This window comes from Pagrus major, chromosome 11 (assembly GCF_040436345.1).
Source record: "Pagrus major chromosome 11, Pma_NU_1.0".
NCBI classification, from domain to species: Eukaryota; Metazoa; Chordata; class Actinopteri; order Spariformes; family Sparidae; genus Pagrus; species Pagrus major.
The window spans coordinates 11,116,226-11,129,525 of record NC_133225.1 but is presented as its reverse complement, the minus strand read 5'-3'; the positions used below and the strand labels follow the sequence as shown (position 1 = coordinate 11,129,525).

At 43.6% G+C, this 13,300-nt stretch overlaps 1 protein-coding gene across 1 annotated transcript in view; it reads left to right on the top strand.

Annotated features, from left to right (window-relative positions):
- The first annotated feature begins 1,366 nt into the window (after positions 1-1,366).
- The window catches only part of ncanb (neurocan b), a 122,547-nt gene continuing 110,613 nt past the window's right edge, over positions 1,367-13,300 (top strand). The window contains exon 1 of the mRNA XM_073476410.1: positions 1,367-1,575. Within this exon, the coding sequence (XP_073332511.1) occupies positions 1,367-1,575 (209 nt within the window). The remainder of the gene's footprint in view (positions 1,576-13,300) is intronic.

Below are 13,300 nucleotides of genomic sequence, written 5' to 3'. Positions count from 1 at the left end.
CCAACGCCATAGAACAACAATAAGGACCATTAAGCCTTTATCAAACAAGATTAGCAGAACAAGTTACTATTTAGCATAAATGGCAGCTTGTCATAATGTAGAATTAAGAATGAGTGACTGTAATGTACAATTAACATACTTTGTTTTTTCTTTTCATGTGTTTGCTTTACATTGTCCATGGATCTCAGCAGCTGTGTACTTATCTCTTGGACCTGCGTATGTGTGTGTTTATATGGTGCCAAGTGTTATTGGGAAAACACAACACCACTGTTGACTCATCAAGAAGAAAAAACATTTCTCGGTGAATCGGTTTAACTTTGCAATGCTGAAATCTTTCTAATTTAGTCAACTCACAGAGTGAAAATTCAAAAGTCCCCCTTCTCTGCTTCTTCCTCTCTTGAGCAGGATGAAATATAAAAAAATGTGATCAAATTTACAGGCCGCTAACACTGTTCTTGACTGTAAAGCAGGTTAATTTACTTCCAATAAAGCAGCGGTAGAAACTAAATCACTTTATTACTTTATATTCAGGCTGAAGGGCCTTAATTTTTTTCCTGACTTTTCTTCTGAAGGTGGATTCAGCGGAGATGAATAAGCACTTTATGGCAGGCTCTAATTTTCCCTGGTCAAGTGTTAGGCTGCAGGTACTAATCTGTTTCATTACATTAACGCAGGTGATAAGGCCACTTGAGAGATTGTGCGGAAAGAGGAGTGAGGTGCCCTGCAGAGCCTCCAGCTTTGCCCCTAAGCTCTTCGTGTGTTGCATGCAAAATGGAAAGCAGCTCAGATTGAATGTTGTTCATATTTATGAAATGCAGATTATTTTCTGCAGTGGAAAACCTTATAGATGTTTTAATTGAGACAGTGGCTGAAAAAATCTCAAACAACTTATCCATCCATCTATCAATTTCCTTCCGCTTATCTGTGGTCGGGTCGCTGTGAAAGCAGGCAAAGCAGGGTATTCCAGACCTCCCTCTCACCGGCAATGATTTCCAGCACCTCCTGAGGGATTCTGGGGTGTTCCAAGGCCAGATGAGACATGTAATCCCTCCAGCGAGTTTCTAGGTCTGCCCTGGGGTTTCCTCCCGGTTGGTCGTGCCCAGAATAACTCCAAAGGGAGGCGCCCAAGAAGCATCCTTATCAGATACCTGAACCGCTTGAGCTGGCTCCTTTTGACACAAAGGAGCGGAGGCCCTGCTGCGTGCTCCCTCTGGATGTCCGAGCTCCTCACCCTATCTCTACAGTGGAAACTTTGGTCGCTTGTATCCGCAATCTCCCTTTCAGTCACTACGCACAGCTCGTGACCATAGGGGAGAGTTGGAACGTAGATCGATTGGTAAATCAGCTCAGCTCCCTCTTCGCCATGATGGTCCAGTGCGACCCCTGCAATACTGCTGACGCTGCACCAAACCTCTTGTCCGTCTCACCCTCCATTTTCCTGTCACTCGTGAACAAGACCCCGATATACTTGAACCCCCTCGCTTGGGACAAGAGCTCAGCTCATCCCCTTCTGGCAGAGAACCCTGGCCTCAGACTTGGATATGCTGCTTCACACTTGCTCCAACAACAACTTATGTCTGTCGAGTTTTTAAAGTGTTGCAGCTGCTTTCGGCTCGCCATTGCCCTGACTCAGTGTGACCTGAACAAACTGCAGGCGTGACATAGTTTTGCTGTCTCTCTTTCTCTCTGTAGTCTTAAGTTACTCTCTCACCCAGATGTGCTTGCAGGTACTGAAATTTGGCGCTGATTGATTAAAGGTGAATCAGCACATGGTAGTACCGAAGTTATTCAGTTGGTAATCCTCAAAAGACCGAGTTTAGTGCCCAATCAGACTATATATCGGAAGACATTGAGACTTTCCATGTGCACGTTGCAAAGGAAGCATCCGGGATCCAAGAGCTGTCAATTACTGATGGGAACACGATAGAGCTGAGCTGATCAAAGACCTGCCTGATGTAGTCTGGCCTCTTTGTTCCTGTCTCAAGGGGATGGAAGAAGGAGGGGGCGAGGGGTCGATGCTCAGCTACATCTGGTTCACACTTCGAGGGCTTCTCATCACTGCCTACACATACACACATATTTGTCCAGATCAGAAAGCAAACATAAATTGAATGCACATGGCTGCACACAAACTCCGTAAACACGTATACCGACTCACTCATCCGAACACGAGAATGCCAAGCGATTCATCACGTCACAGACTGTGTTGAACCGATATCATGCCTTTCCCCTCGCGCTCCCAGAGAGACCTGCCAAGGCCAGTGAGATGATCGCCATGCCTGAGATTGATTCCGAGGTTTGTCGCTAATTATTTTATGCCGCCGTTTGAACTGTCTGTTGAAATCCAATTATCAGGCCGTCTGTGTAGCTTACAAGATTGGGGCGGCGTCGAGGGGAGGGGAGGATTGGAAGGGCTGAGAGAGAGATAGCACGTCGCGAAGAAACACACTGTCTGGCTGTGAGATATGAGGACTTTTCATTGAAGGAAGGAAGATGCATAGAAACACTTGTTTACTTTGCTTTCTACTCACCAAATACCAGCATCACAGCAATAATTTGACAGTTAGATGAAGAGATTGATACCACTCGGATGTCTGTATATCAAAAATATAGGACTGCAACCAGGAGTCAGTTAGCTTAGCTTAGCTTAAAGAGTGAAACAGCGGGCCTGGCTCTGTTTAACACTTGCTAATACTTCTAAAGCTCACTGATTAACACGTTAAAGCTTGTTTGTTTAATCCATACAAAGACCAAAGTGTAAAAACTGCAATTCCCAGACGAGCAGTAGTCTGACATATACAGTAATCCCCTGTAAAATGGCCAATCGTTGTTTCCACCCTAAGGTTTTAGTACAGTTTAGATGAACCACACAGTTTTGAGACAGAGTCAAAGTGTGAAGAAGTCCTCTGGAGATCTCCAGTGTTGATTAAGAACTAAAATGATGACAGGGTGTAATTTAAAGAGGGTAAACTTTGCAGCAGGGAGTAGAGCACAAGCCTGTTTTAAATTGATCCCTCTGGTTGCAGGCTGACTGACTCATAATGACATTGCAGAAAACAGCCTAAAACTAACAATCAAGTGCACCTCAGATGAAACTACGCCCATCTGTGAAATGTCAATGTGTGCTGGCTGCCCTGTCTTGATTTATGGAGGGTGTGCTCGATTTAGGTGGCCTGCTGCATTCCCAGTATCTCTCCCTACGCACACACATACACATGCCCTCAAATTAGTTGTCATGCCTGGACGATGGGAGATGCTGGGCCCCAGTAGGTAGCCCCATATTCTCAGACAGATGGGGCCAGGGCCAGAGCAGGCTAGAGATAAATAAGTAAATAAACCTTGGCCGTAGGCAGGTCTCATCAATTCTGATTCTCCCAAATGAGTGCGCCTGAAAATCGATATACCTAGGGGATCCCAGTCTGTCTCCATCTCTTACCGGGGAATCGTGCTCGGACTGAGACCGGACCGCGGCGCTCTGCAGTAAAGCTGGAAATAGCCAGTGTGCAGCATCAAACCCCCGCCAGCCTCTTTTGCTTCCTGTCACTCTATCCTTTCTTCAATCTCCCACGTTATCGTCTTCTCCAACGAGGCTTTTTCCACCCTCTCCGCAGTCGTTCCTCTTCTCTACATCTCCCATGGCTGCACTTCCACCAGCTCCTCGTACCTTCCCCACCCTCCTTATTTACACTTTAGCAGTACTCTGGCTGTTTTGTTGCTGCTAGGATCCTTGAGACATCTGCAAACTTTCACGTCTCATTAGCCATTCTAAGTGTTATTATTTAATAAGTACAGAGCATGCTGAAAGCTGCTGCCACTATCAGCACGCTTGCTTTCTATTCACTCACTCTTTTTTTTTCCCCTCAGCGTTTCTTTTCTCGGTGCTTGGAGCGTTTGATTTCTTCCCCTTTCGCTCTCACACTTCGATTCTTCTTCCCACTCGGTTATCACAACGCAGTTTCTTTCTCCTTCATGCTGTTTCTTTTCTCTCTCCACCTCACCCTCCGACAAAATCAGGTTTTTCTTTTCTCCGGCCGCAGTGTGCTCCAATTCCAATTTTTTCTCAATTTATTCAGTGTACTTTGATGCTCCTCTTGTCGTCTCTCATCAGTTTTAAAACCACCTTTGTCTGGCATGCTTCTTTGTACGAATTTCAAGTTTCTTTCCATGCCATTCCCTCCCATCCGCAATCAGGTACAGTCTGTGAGAGCTGATGCATTTTAAACATCTAATCACTAATCTCACTCTTCTCTCCCTTTATTTGTCTGTCACTCTCAACCTGTTAAATCAGTCTTCTTACTTCTTCTCTCCCCCTTAGCTCCATTGATAGACTGAAATTGCTGAAAATCCTTCAGTCACATCTCACCACCCACAATTCACTGGTTTGTTCGATTTATAATAGGACCAAACCAATATGAATTGTGTAGTAGAGATTGTAGGATATTTCTTTAACAGGCCTTTAGAATTATGATGTATTACTGCAGATTAAAGCAGCCTAGATAATTGACTTTATAATTGAAAATTGGAGTGAACCTTTCATAGAAAAAAAATATAATACCTCTGTCATGCATTCACATTGCGTATTCAAAGTTCAGTTCATCTCAAGCTTCTCATGTGTAACACACCTTCACTGTTTTATTCTATACTGTATAACTGTGTTTTATAAAACACATGGAATAGTTGAGATTATATGAATCGCTAGATTGTTAAAAAAAAACACTTTTCCCTCAGCAGTCGCACACGCTCCTCATTAATTTTTCAAAAGTGGTGGGTGTATTCTTGCCCACACATTTTTTAAATCCTTTTGTAGTTCACTATCTTCACTTTACTGTCTTTGCTCAAATTTAGTGTCCGATGGCTTTAACCAAATACGTTGTTTTAGCTATGCTAGTGGCGCAGCTGCGTGGATGGCAGTTTTGATCGGTCGGTACACCACTTTGGTCGGTCGGCCCACCAAACCAAAACTGTTAAATGGTTGCTTTTAAATTTTGAACAGACACTGAATGTCTCCCTCAGGATGAATTTCAGTCATAGTCATCTTTTAACTTTCATAATAATTTGATGTTTATAACCAAATACCTTAAAACTAATCACATACCCAATAGCTTCTGGTGTACTCTGTCTTTAGAGATCACAGCGAATGTTGGCATGCTAACATACTGAACTAAAATAGACAAAAAACGTAATTTTGTGCTTGCGTAGCTTGAGGATTGTATAGTGTTAAAAGGGTAGCATGGATCCTTTAAGGAATAGGGCAGTGTGTGTGTGTGATTGAGCAAGAGAGAGAGACTCACAGCAGCAGGTATTGATGATGAGAGCAGGGGGAAGGTTTTGCAGTGAAGTTGTCTAGTGGCAGTAAATGTACAGTGGAGGTTACAGTTCGATCATGAGTAACATGACCTGCTACCACTATCCATGCTAATATCCATGCTGATGATGGTGATCTGAACAATGAACAATTGAAGCCTACAGTATGTGGTACCGCATGTCATCGCACAAACCAGGTGCACTTAAAAGCGTTTACAAAACAATGGCATAAGTAGGTCTACATTCATCGGGAGAGGAAGCATCATAATCAGCGTATTTACAGGAAGGACGCAAAACCAGAAACACCTATCTTTCTGTCTGTTCCTCTGCAGAGCATGTGCAGTTGAAAGTCAACGTGAGGAGTAGAGTGAGGAGGTTAGTACACTAGTTAATGGATTATGGCGTTGTTTTTCTCAGACGGATTAATAAATCAAAGTTAAGAAAGCTAAAATGAGTCACCAAATACACTTAGACGGCCGTTAATATACCTATATTTCTTTTTATTTTATTTTTTAAGTACAAATAGTCACCCTGTCTTGTGTTTTGTTGATGGAGCAATATTTTTCAGCCATTAGCTGTCAGGCAGCCAGTCGCTGTAACACTGAAGGTAACAGGACACAGTCTGGTCTGTCTGGGTCCTCACTGGCTCAGAAGGTCCCTCTCAGGTGGCCGCAGAGTTGGACGAGACTTAGCACGCGCACACATGCGTCTTGCCCTCATGAAAACGATACAAACTCACCATCTGTCTGCCTGCATCCTGGTGACTTGATGATTTGTACGTGTGTCTGTGTGCATGTGTGTGTGTGTGTTAGTGTGTGTGTTAGTGTGTTTGTGTGCGTCCTCCATGGTGCCTCAGATGGATGTCTGTATCTGGCAGTCACTGATGCTGTGATTGTGATGAGATGCAGTCTGATTTAACTGCCCATCAAAGCAGCAGATTATCCCCCCTCCACACACGCTCACACCCCGCCACTGGGCTTTTGTGTGCGCCTCTTTGTGTTTGTGTGTGTGTGTGTTTGCATGTGTGTGTGTGTGTTAAGGACACAGAGGCCACTGAGGCATATGCTTCCCAGTGTGTAGTCTGCTTGTGAGATGATTTAATGAGCAATCTAAGTGGATTGGATGGAATTTCGGAAGTGAAGAGCTGAGATATTGGACGGGAGAGTAAAAAGACAGACACTCACACACACACAGACACATAGAAAGAAACACACACTGATTGGGTGTCATATTGGGGTATTTTTGAATACATCCTTCTCTAATTTTCCATATTCTATCCATCTCTGACCCTCCACTCCCTCCCTCATCCCTCACACTGTCGCTCAACTTGCTTGGGAAAGTACAAGAGAAGATTAGATGAGTTCCCTAAACGACAGGCAGCCCACATCCCTCTGTTAATTAGTCTGGTCTCTCGGTGTGGTTGGATGACATGACGAGTGAGGCGGAGGAACACGAACGGGGAGGCAATGTGACAGGAAGGAGTATATGCTGTTTTTAGCTCATGCATAATATATCCTCATTACATGTGTGATTAGTTCTGTGATAGATGTTAACCTCTTTGCTCCGGGCTCATGGGTCCCGTCATGTATCATTCTGCACGTGATAAAGGATAAAAACACAACCCCGCTGTCTGTCGGTGGGCCCACCACTTTAGTGCAGACTGAAATACTTCAACCACTATTGGATGTAATGCCATTAACGTTTGTTTGGATATTCATGTTCCCCAGAGGATGACGCCTGCTCTCTACCGCTGCCTCTACCTTTCCTTGCAGCACCAATAGCAGAATGATGGTTTTGTTTTTGACAATTATTGGATGGATTGTCAACTTTGGTTATCACTTGACTTTTTATCTAGTGCCATCAAATAATGACAGTCTAATCAGCCTTAGCAGCAGTACTTTACAGGCCAATTCCCATGTACCTCTTGCCCCTACTCCTTAGCCCGATTCTTGTTGAGATAGAGTTGTAGGGCAAAACAGAGGTTCCTCAGAGGCACACAAAACGAGGGCTATGAGAACTCTCTGCGTTAATCAAACGCTACTAGTTTGCTGACATCTTGGTTGCTAACAAGCTACCTAGCTAATGTTACCCTGTTATTGCTAATTTGTGCATGACAGTCTCACATTTTGACATGTTTCAATGATGTTTTCCGCTCCTTTGATGGCATATAGCGCCCAAAATATAGCTGAAGTCCAGGAGCAAAGTTCCTCTAATACCAGTGGAGGAGCTAATAGGTTGCTAATGTTAGCATATAAAGCTCAGCTAGTGGCCAGGAAATGAAGCAATGTTCTTTCTTATTTAATAACTTTATTGATAATGTGTGAACGAATTGCGGGTGTCCATGCTTTTCTGTCTCCATCAGATAAATGGCATTATGATAATACCAGGATCTTGAATTGTCTCATTTCATGGGGAGATTAGGACCATTACCCCTTGTAATTATGTCCTGAGGGGGCAAAGAGGCACTTGAAAATGAGGGGTAGGTGTAAAAATTTGAAATGAGATTGAGCCTCTGTGTAGCACTAATTAGCAAAGGTTGCTAGGCATGCTAACAAGCTAAACTAAGATGGCGAACAAGGTAAACATTCTACCTGTTAACATTGTCAGTGTAAGTGTGTTAGCATGCTGATGTTAGCACCACTGTGTCTATACAGTACAATCAGAGTTGCGGGCATGCCTTTGATGCTCCACTGCTACATAAAACCCTTCAGATGTGTAACACAAGTCTAATTTTGTTTGTTTTTTAAATTACAGGTACCTTTAAATCTTATTTTTGGACAACATAGTTTTGTAAAACAATATGACTGTATCATCATGATGGGATACCACTCAAAGACCAGGAGCCATATTATTGGCTTATCACCTTTCTCTGTACTCCTTAAAACTGCAGGCCAGCTGATCTATAGGCTGCCACTGTATTTATACTGACAGGGGGATCTGGTGCGGGGCTGATAGCGCCGGTTTAGTGACCAGCTCCCGGGCCTTTGACCCAGCATGATTCAGTGTTCCCGCACCGCTGACTCTGATTAACTGAGGAATCTTTACTGCCTGCAGTCAACAGCTCGGATTTACTGTATCCCATATGTCCCTGGATCCTGCCGACAGACACAAACCGAGAGAGGGAGACGGTAAAGCACAGTGAGAGAGAATGGAAATACAGAGACGTCCAGGCTGGAATGGAGCGACAGAGAGAAGAAACAATGTAGAGAGGAGAGAATAAGAGTGCGAGAGAGCTGGCAGCCTTCCCAGGGAAATATGTCCTGTTCGCAGACCTCCTGTCGTACCCTGATAACATGCCTTCACCACACCTGTGGACAGCTGTGTATGTTCGAGCTTGTGTATGTGTGGGATGACAGGTGCATGTGGTCAGAGCTGGTCTACATGGCCAGAGGCAGTGACTATTATTTTTACAGCATTGTAGTTAAAATCACATTTTGACAGACACATCCTGAAAACAAGAGTGACAGTTTCAGTCATTAAAGCTATTATTTAAATGTCTTAGTGTGGAAAAGATTAGCCGGTTAATCAATTAGTGGACTGACTGGAAAGTGACAACAAACTTTTAAAACAAAAATCTAGCTTAGACAATGTGAGGATTTCCTGCTTTTCTCTGTTTTAATTGAATTCTAAATTCTGGTTTGTGACTTTTGGTTGAAAATAGAGCAAATTTAAAGATGTTATGAGCTTTTTTTTGTTTTGTTTTTTTAACCTTTTCTACCATTTATAGAGAAAAGAATGAATTTGATAATCAAAAAATTAATTGATAGATAAGCAAAAAACAGCTGATTGCTGTGTCTCCTGCTCAGGTCTCTGGTATTGGACTCTTTGTTTTCCAGAATTGCTCACCTCACAGTTGAAGGAGACATATTATGTTCATTTTCAGGTTCATATTTGTATTTTGGGTTCCCGTTTGAATAGGTTTACATGCTTTAATGCTCCAAAAAACACATCCGTTTTCTCATGCATTCAAGTGCTGCAGCTCTGTATTCCCCCTCTGTTTGCTCTGATGGTCAACTCACACAAGCCTGAGCCAGCACCGCTAACAACAACAGAGCGGCTCTGCTAAATCAATTCTTACATGCTAACCTAGCCGCTAGGCATAAATTATGCAAATGTGTAACATGGTGACGTAGTGTGATGTCACAAAGTCATGGAATAGAAGGTGAGATTACTGACGAGGCGTTTCAGGAGCAGTATTTTCTGTGGGAGAGAGGAGCCTCTGTTGGTGTGGACTTTGGACTTCCATATGCACGGACAAAGACAGTCTTTTGTTCGCGTGGACCCTAAAGATATCCGCCACTCTACCTTTTTAAACTCTTGTGTACAAGGTGTCGAAACTGTTTTTTCCCCGTACCCTCATCCGAAGCCACATTTATATTCCAGGCGAAGACAAGCTATCGGCCAAGGGGACCTTGATGTGCCCAGAACAAGTTTAACATTTGCCACCGTATAAAGTGGTTTTGCAGCTCGGCAAATGAGAAGCCTCAGACATTTGAAAATTGCCTGGCCACCCTTCCTGCACGTAAAAAGCTTTCTGTCACCTCATTTTTCAGGAGGATCTCTCTCTCTCTCTCTCTCTCTCTCTCTCTCTCTCCCCCCCTCTATCTTGCCTCCTCCGTTTCCTTTCCTCAGTACTGTATCTTTCTCTTTCTATCTCTCAATCTTGCCCTTTTTTATTCACATGTACTGTAGGATGATCTCACCTTTTCTGGCCACAGAGCGTGAGTTAATATGTTTTACAGAAAGAACTGGGTGATGCTGCGCTTCCAGCAAAATCCTTAACAGGGTGCCTGGCTATGTTGGCTGCAGGCTGGTGGGTGGGTGAATAAGGGAGACCTGTTTGGCTTTCAGCTGTAAGTAATAGGTTTCTATATAGTTCTGGGCAGCCCTGAAGCTTATTCCCACTCTGCACCATCAGGGTGCTCAGCAATGTCACCCCCGCTTTGTATTGTACTGTATGCTGGAGCCTGCGCAGCATTGTGTGGTACGCAATCTCTCTCTCTCTCTCTCTCTCTCTCTCCCTTTTGGACCATTATGTTTATTTAAAATTGAAGAGTTAATGCAGAAAAAGCATCCAAATGCGCATACTTAGTCCACTACAAGCACTTAATAACAGCGCGTAATGCACTAATGTGTGGGTTTGGGTACGCACCTGCATGTGTGCAGGCTGTGCAGTGAAACACTTCACTGTAATTGACAACACTTTTCAGCTCCACAGCGATAACGCTGGTAAAAGAACAGTCTCATCCTCGCTCTTATTCCCTCTTCCTCCCTGCCTTCCTTTCATCCCCACGTCCCTCTCTGCCCGACTCCTGATTAACTGCACCTTTTCATGTGAGCATGAGCAGCTCCTCGTTCATGCATAACAGAGGTTATTAATAATAATCTGCATTTGTATAGCACCTTTCAAAATAACAATTACCAAGTGCTTAACATCAAATGAAATGTATCAACAAAAAAGAATAATAATGCGGTGACAGTAGAATAGAGCCAAAATCCTGTGAAATAAAATCACTGCAAGTTTGTACAAATCTACTGAAAGCGTTCAAGTGTGTCTTGAGTGGAGCTGTATGCACAGATGTATGCACTAATAAGCATATATCATGTGCACGCATGCATGTGTGTGTGTGTGACTATGCATCTGTCCGTTTCATTCACACTCTCAGCTCACAGATTCATTTGCATTCCCACAGGCATTTTGTACATTGCACATTCAATTTTCATAATATCGCAGACTTCATTATAATGCAGATCCGTTGCAAGTTCTCCTCCCTCGTAACCTGCGTCTTCCTCACCCTCTCGAGCAGTAAGGGAAACGTTATCCCCTGACTGTTTGTGTGTGTGTGTGTGTGTGTGTGTGTGTGTGTGTGTGTGTGTGTGTGTGTGTGTGTGTGTGTGTGTGTGTGTGTGTGATGGAATGAAACTGTCTCTGGCTTACACTATGCGTCGAAGCCCATATGGTGGGCTCTGAATCTGATGGCAATGTCTTTTTTTTTGGGAGCCCTGCCATCTTCCCTCATGTTGCTCCACCAGCTCCAATTCCCTTCCAAGCGTGTACATAGAGCGGCGGGCCCCGGCAAAGCATCGGGGGAAATTTATGGCTGCTTAAGATTCTAGTTCCCCCCTCATCCACTCAGGCTTGGCATTTTAGTGGGGCTGAAATAAGTGTCAGATTACGTCCTTAGCTCTTTCTGTCTCTCTTTCCTTTACTTCCTCCTGCTTTCCTGCTTCTTTCTCTTTACCTTTTCTCGCTATATCTGTGAGCTCCTAACTCTTCCTTCCTCTTCTCTCTATGTGGATTGTAATTGAGCAGTTCAGTTAGTTATCAGTGACTCATTGAGATTGCACAGCATGTTCTCGCTCACAGAACAATAACATTTCTTTTTGAGACCCTGCGTGTCCTACTGTTTTACCTCATACAGGTTTTGTAAGCAGGAATACATCCGCCCACTCAGCCATAGTTTTCATTAAGGTGCTTTTATACTGTTACTCCCAAGCAACAAAATAAATCACCTGAGGAAGATGCACGCTAGAAGACACGTTCCACCACAGAAACTGCCCCGTCTGTGCAGAAAACGTCAACCCCTAAAGCCATTTATGTATGACACAGTGTGACAGGTTCCTCGCTAAAACCTTGGTAATATCCTCCTGGAAGGAAAACAGTCTTTTGTCACTTGAAGGGTAGCCTCATTTTTCACTCTAAGGGACTTATACACAGACACTGATGGGGCTAACTCCCCCTGTGAAACCAGTGCTATTGTGTGTATGAGTGTGTGTGCACATGTGCTGCAGGAACAACAGCCGTGTGTGCTGACAGAGTGACAGACAGGCAGTCCGGGTGATTAATGAGCCCTCTTAATAATGCACCGCAGTGAGGAAAGAGTGACGGGGCAATGTGAGAGAAGCAAAGAAAAAGAAGAAAGGAACGTGCCCAAACACGTAAAAAAAAAAGTCATGGATACAGTTGTTGGCAGCTCAATCTTTCCAGATACAGATGGACAGAATGAGGTGAAAGGTGAGATTAAGATGAGATGACGGATGGGTTGGACCAGATTTTTTGGACCCCCGTAAAGGTCTGGGACTAAAGACAAATTGTGACATTTCGTCAGCGTTTATCTGTCTTTTTCTCCACATTTCTTTCTGTAACCGTCTAGCTGTCTGTCTCCCAGTGTGTCTGTCACATCTACAGTATCTGTGACAGGCTGGATAGGGAACAGTGCACTCGTCTGACATGTTGAGATCTGGCTGGATCTCACCGGCTGGTGTTACACACAGCAGGAGTGCACATAGTGACTTTCAGTAGGAGATCACACAGCTGTGGTTGGGGGAGAAAGTTTTTAAAACAGGGGTAAAGTTGATTAAAATAGACTGTTGGCAATGACACACCCACTCCATTAATTGTTTGTCTGTCAAGCACTCCATTCTCAGAAAGTTGGATTTTCCCATCCAAATTGTGATAGTATTGGGTGTTAGATTTTACCTGGAAGTGAACAAAAGCAGACTGAAAATATATGATTGATGACTGTGGATTAGGGTTGCAGCGATATATAATTTTTCAACATGAAGCATCTAAAAATGTCTTCTAAATACACACACGATGGCTACATACATACATGACAAAATGCTAAAAGGCTAAAGCTAAAGCCAAATGCCAAATGTTGTTCTGGGCATGTTGATTTATAGGCTTGAGTCAAACCTATGTCTTTTTTCAAACCCCATCCATATTGTACACATGCAACAGGAAATGCTCTTTCCCTCCTCCAACATCCTGCAGACTGTATACACACTAATTTTGTCTGTAGCTGAATTTAGACTCGATGTGGGTGTGCAATGTCAGGTTTGACTTGAGCTGATGTTTTGAAAGGACACGCGCAGCATGTTGCCTGTCTCATGTCTGCTTCAGCACAATGGAAGACACAAATACACACAATTAAACACACTTAGAAAACTTTGTTCTAGATTCTGAATAGCTGCAAGGTCCTACTGTAGAAATACA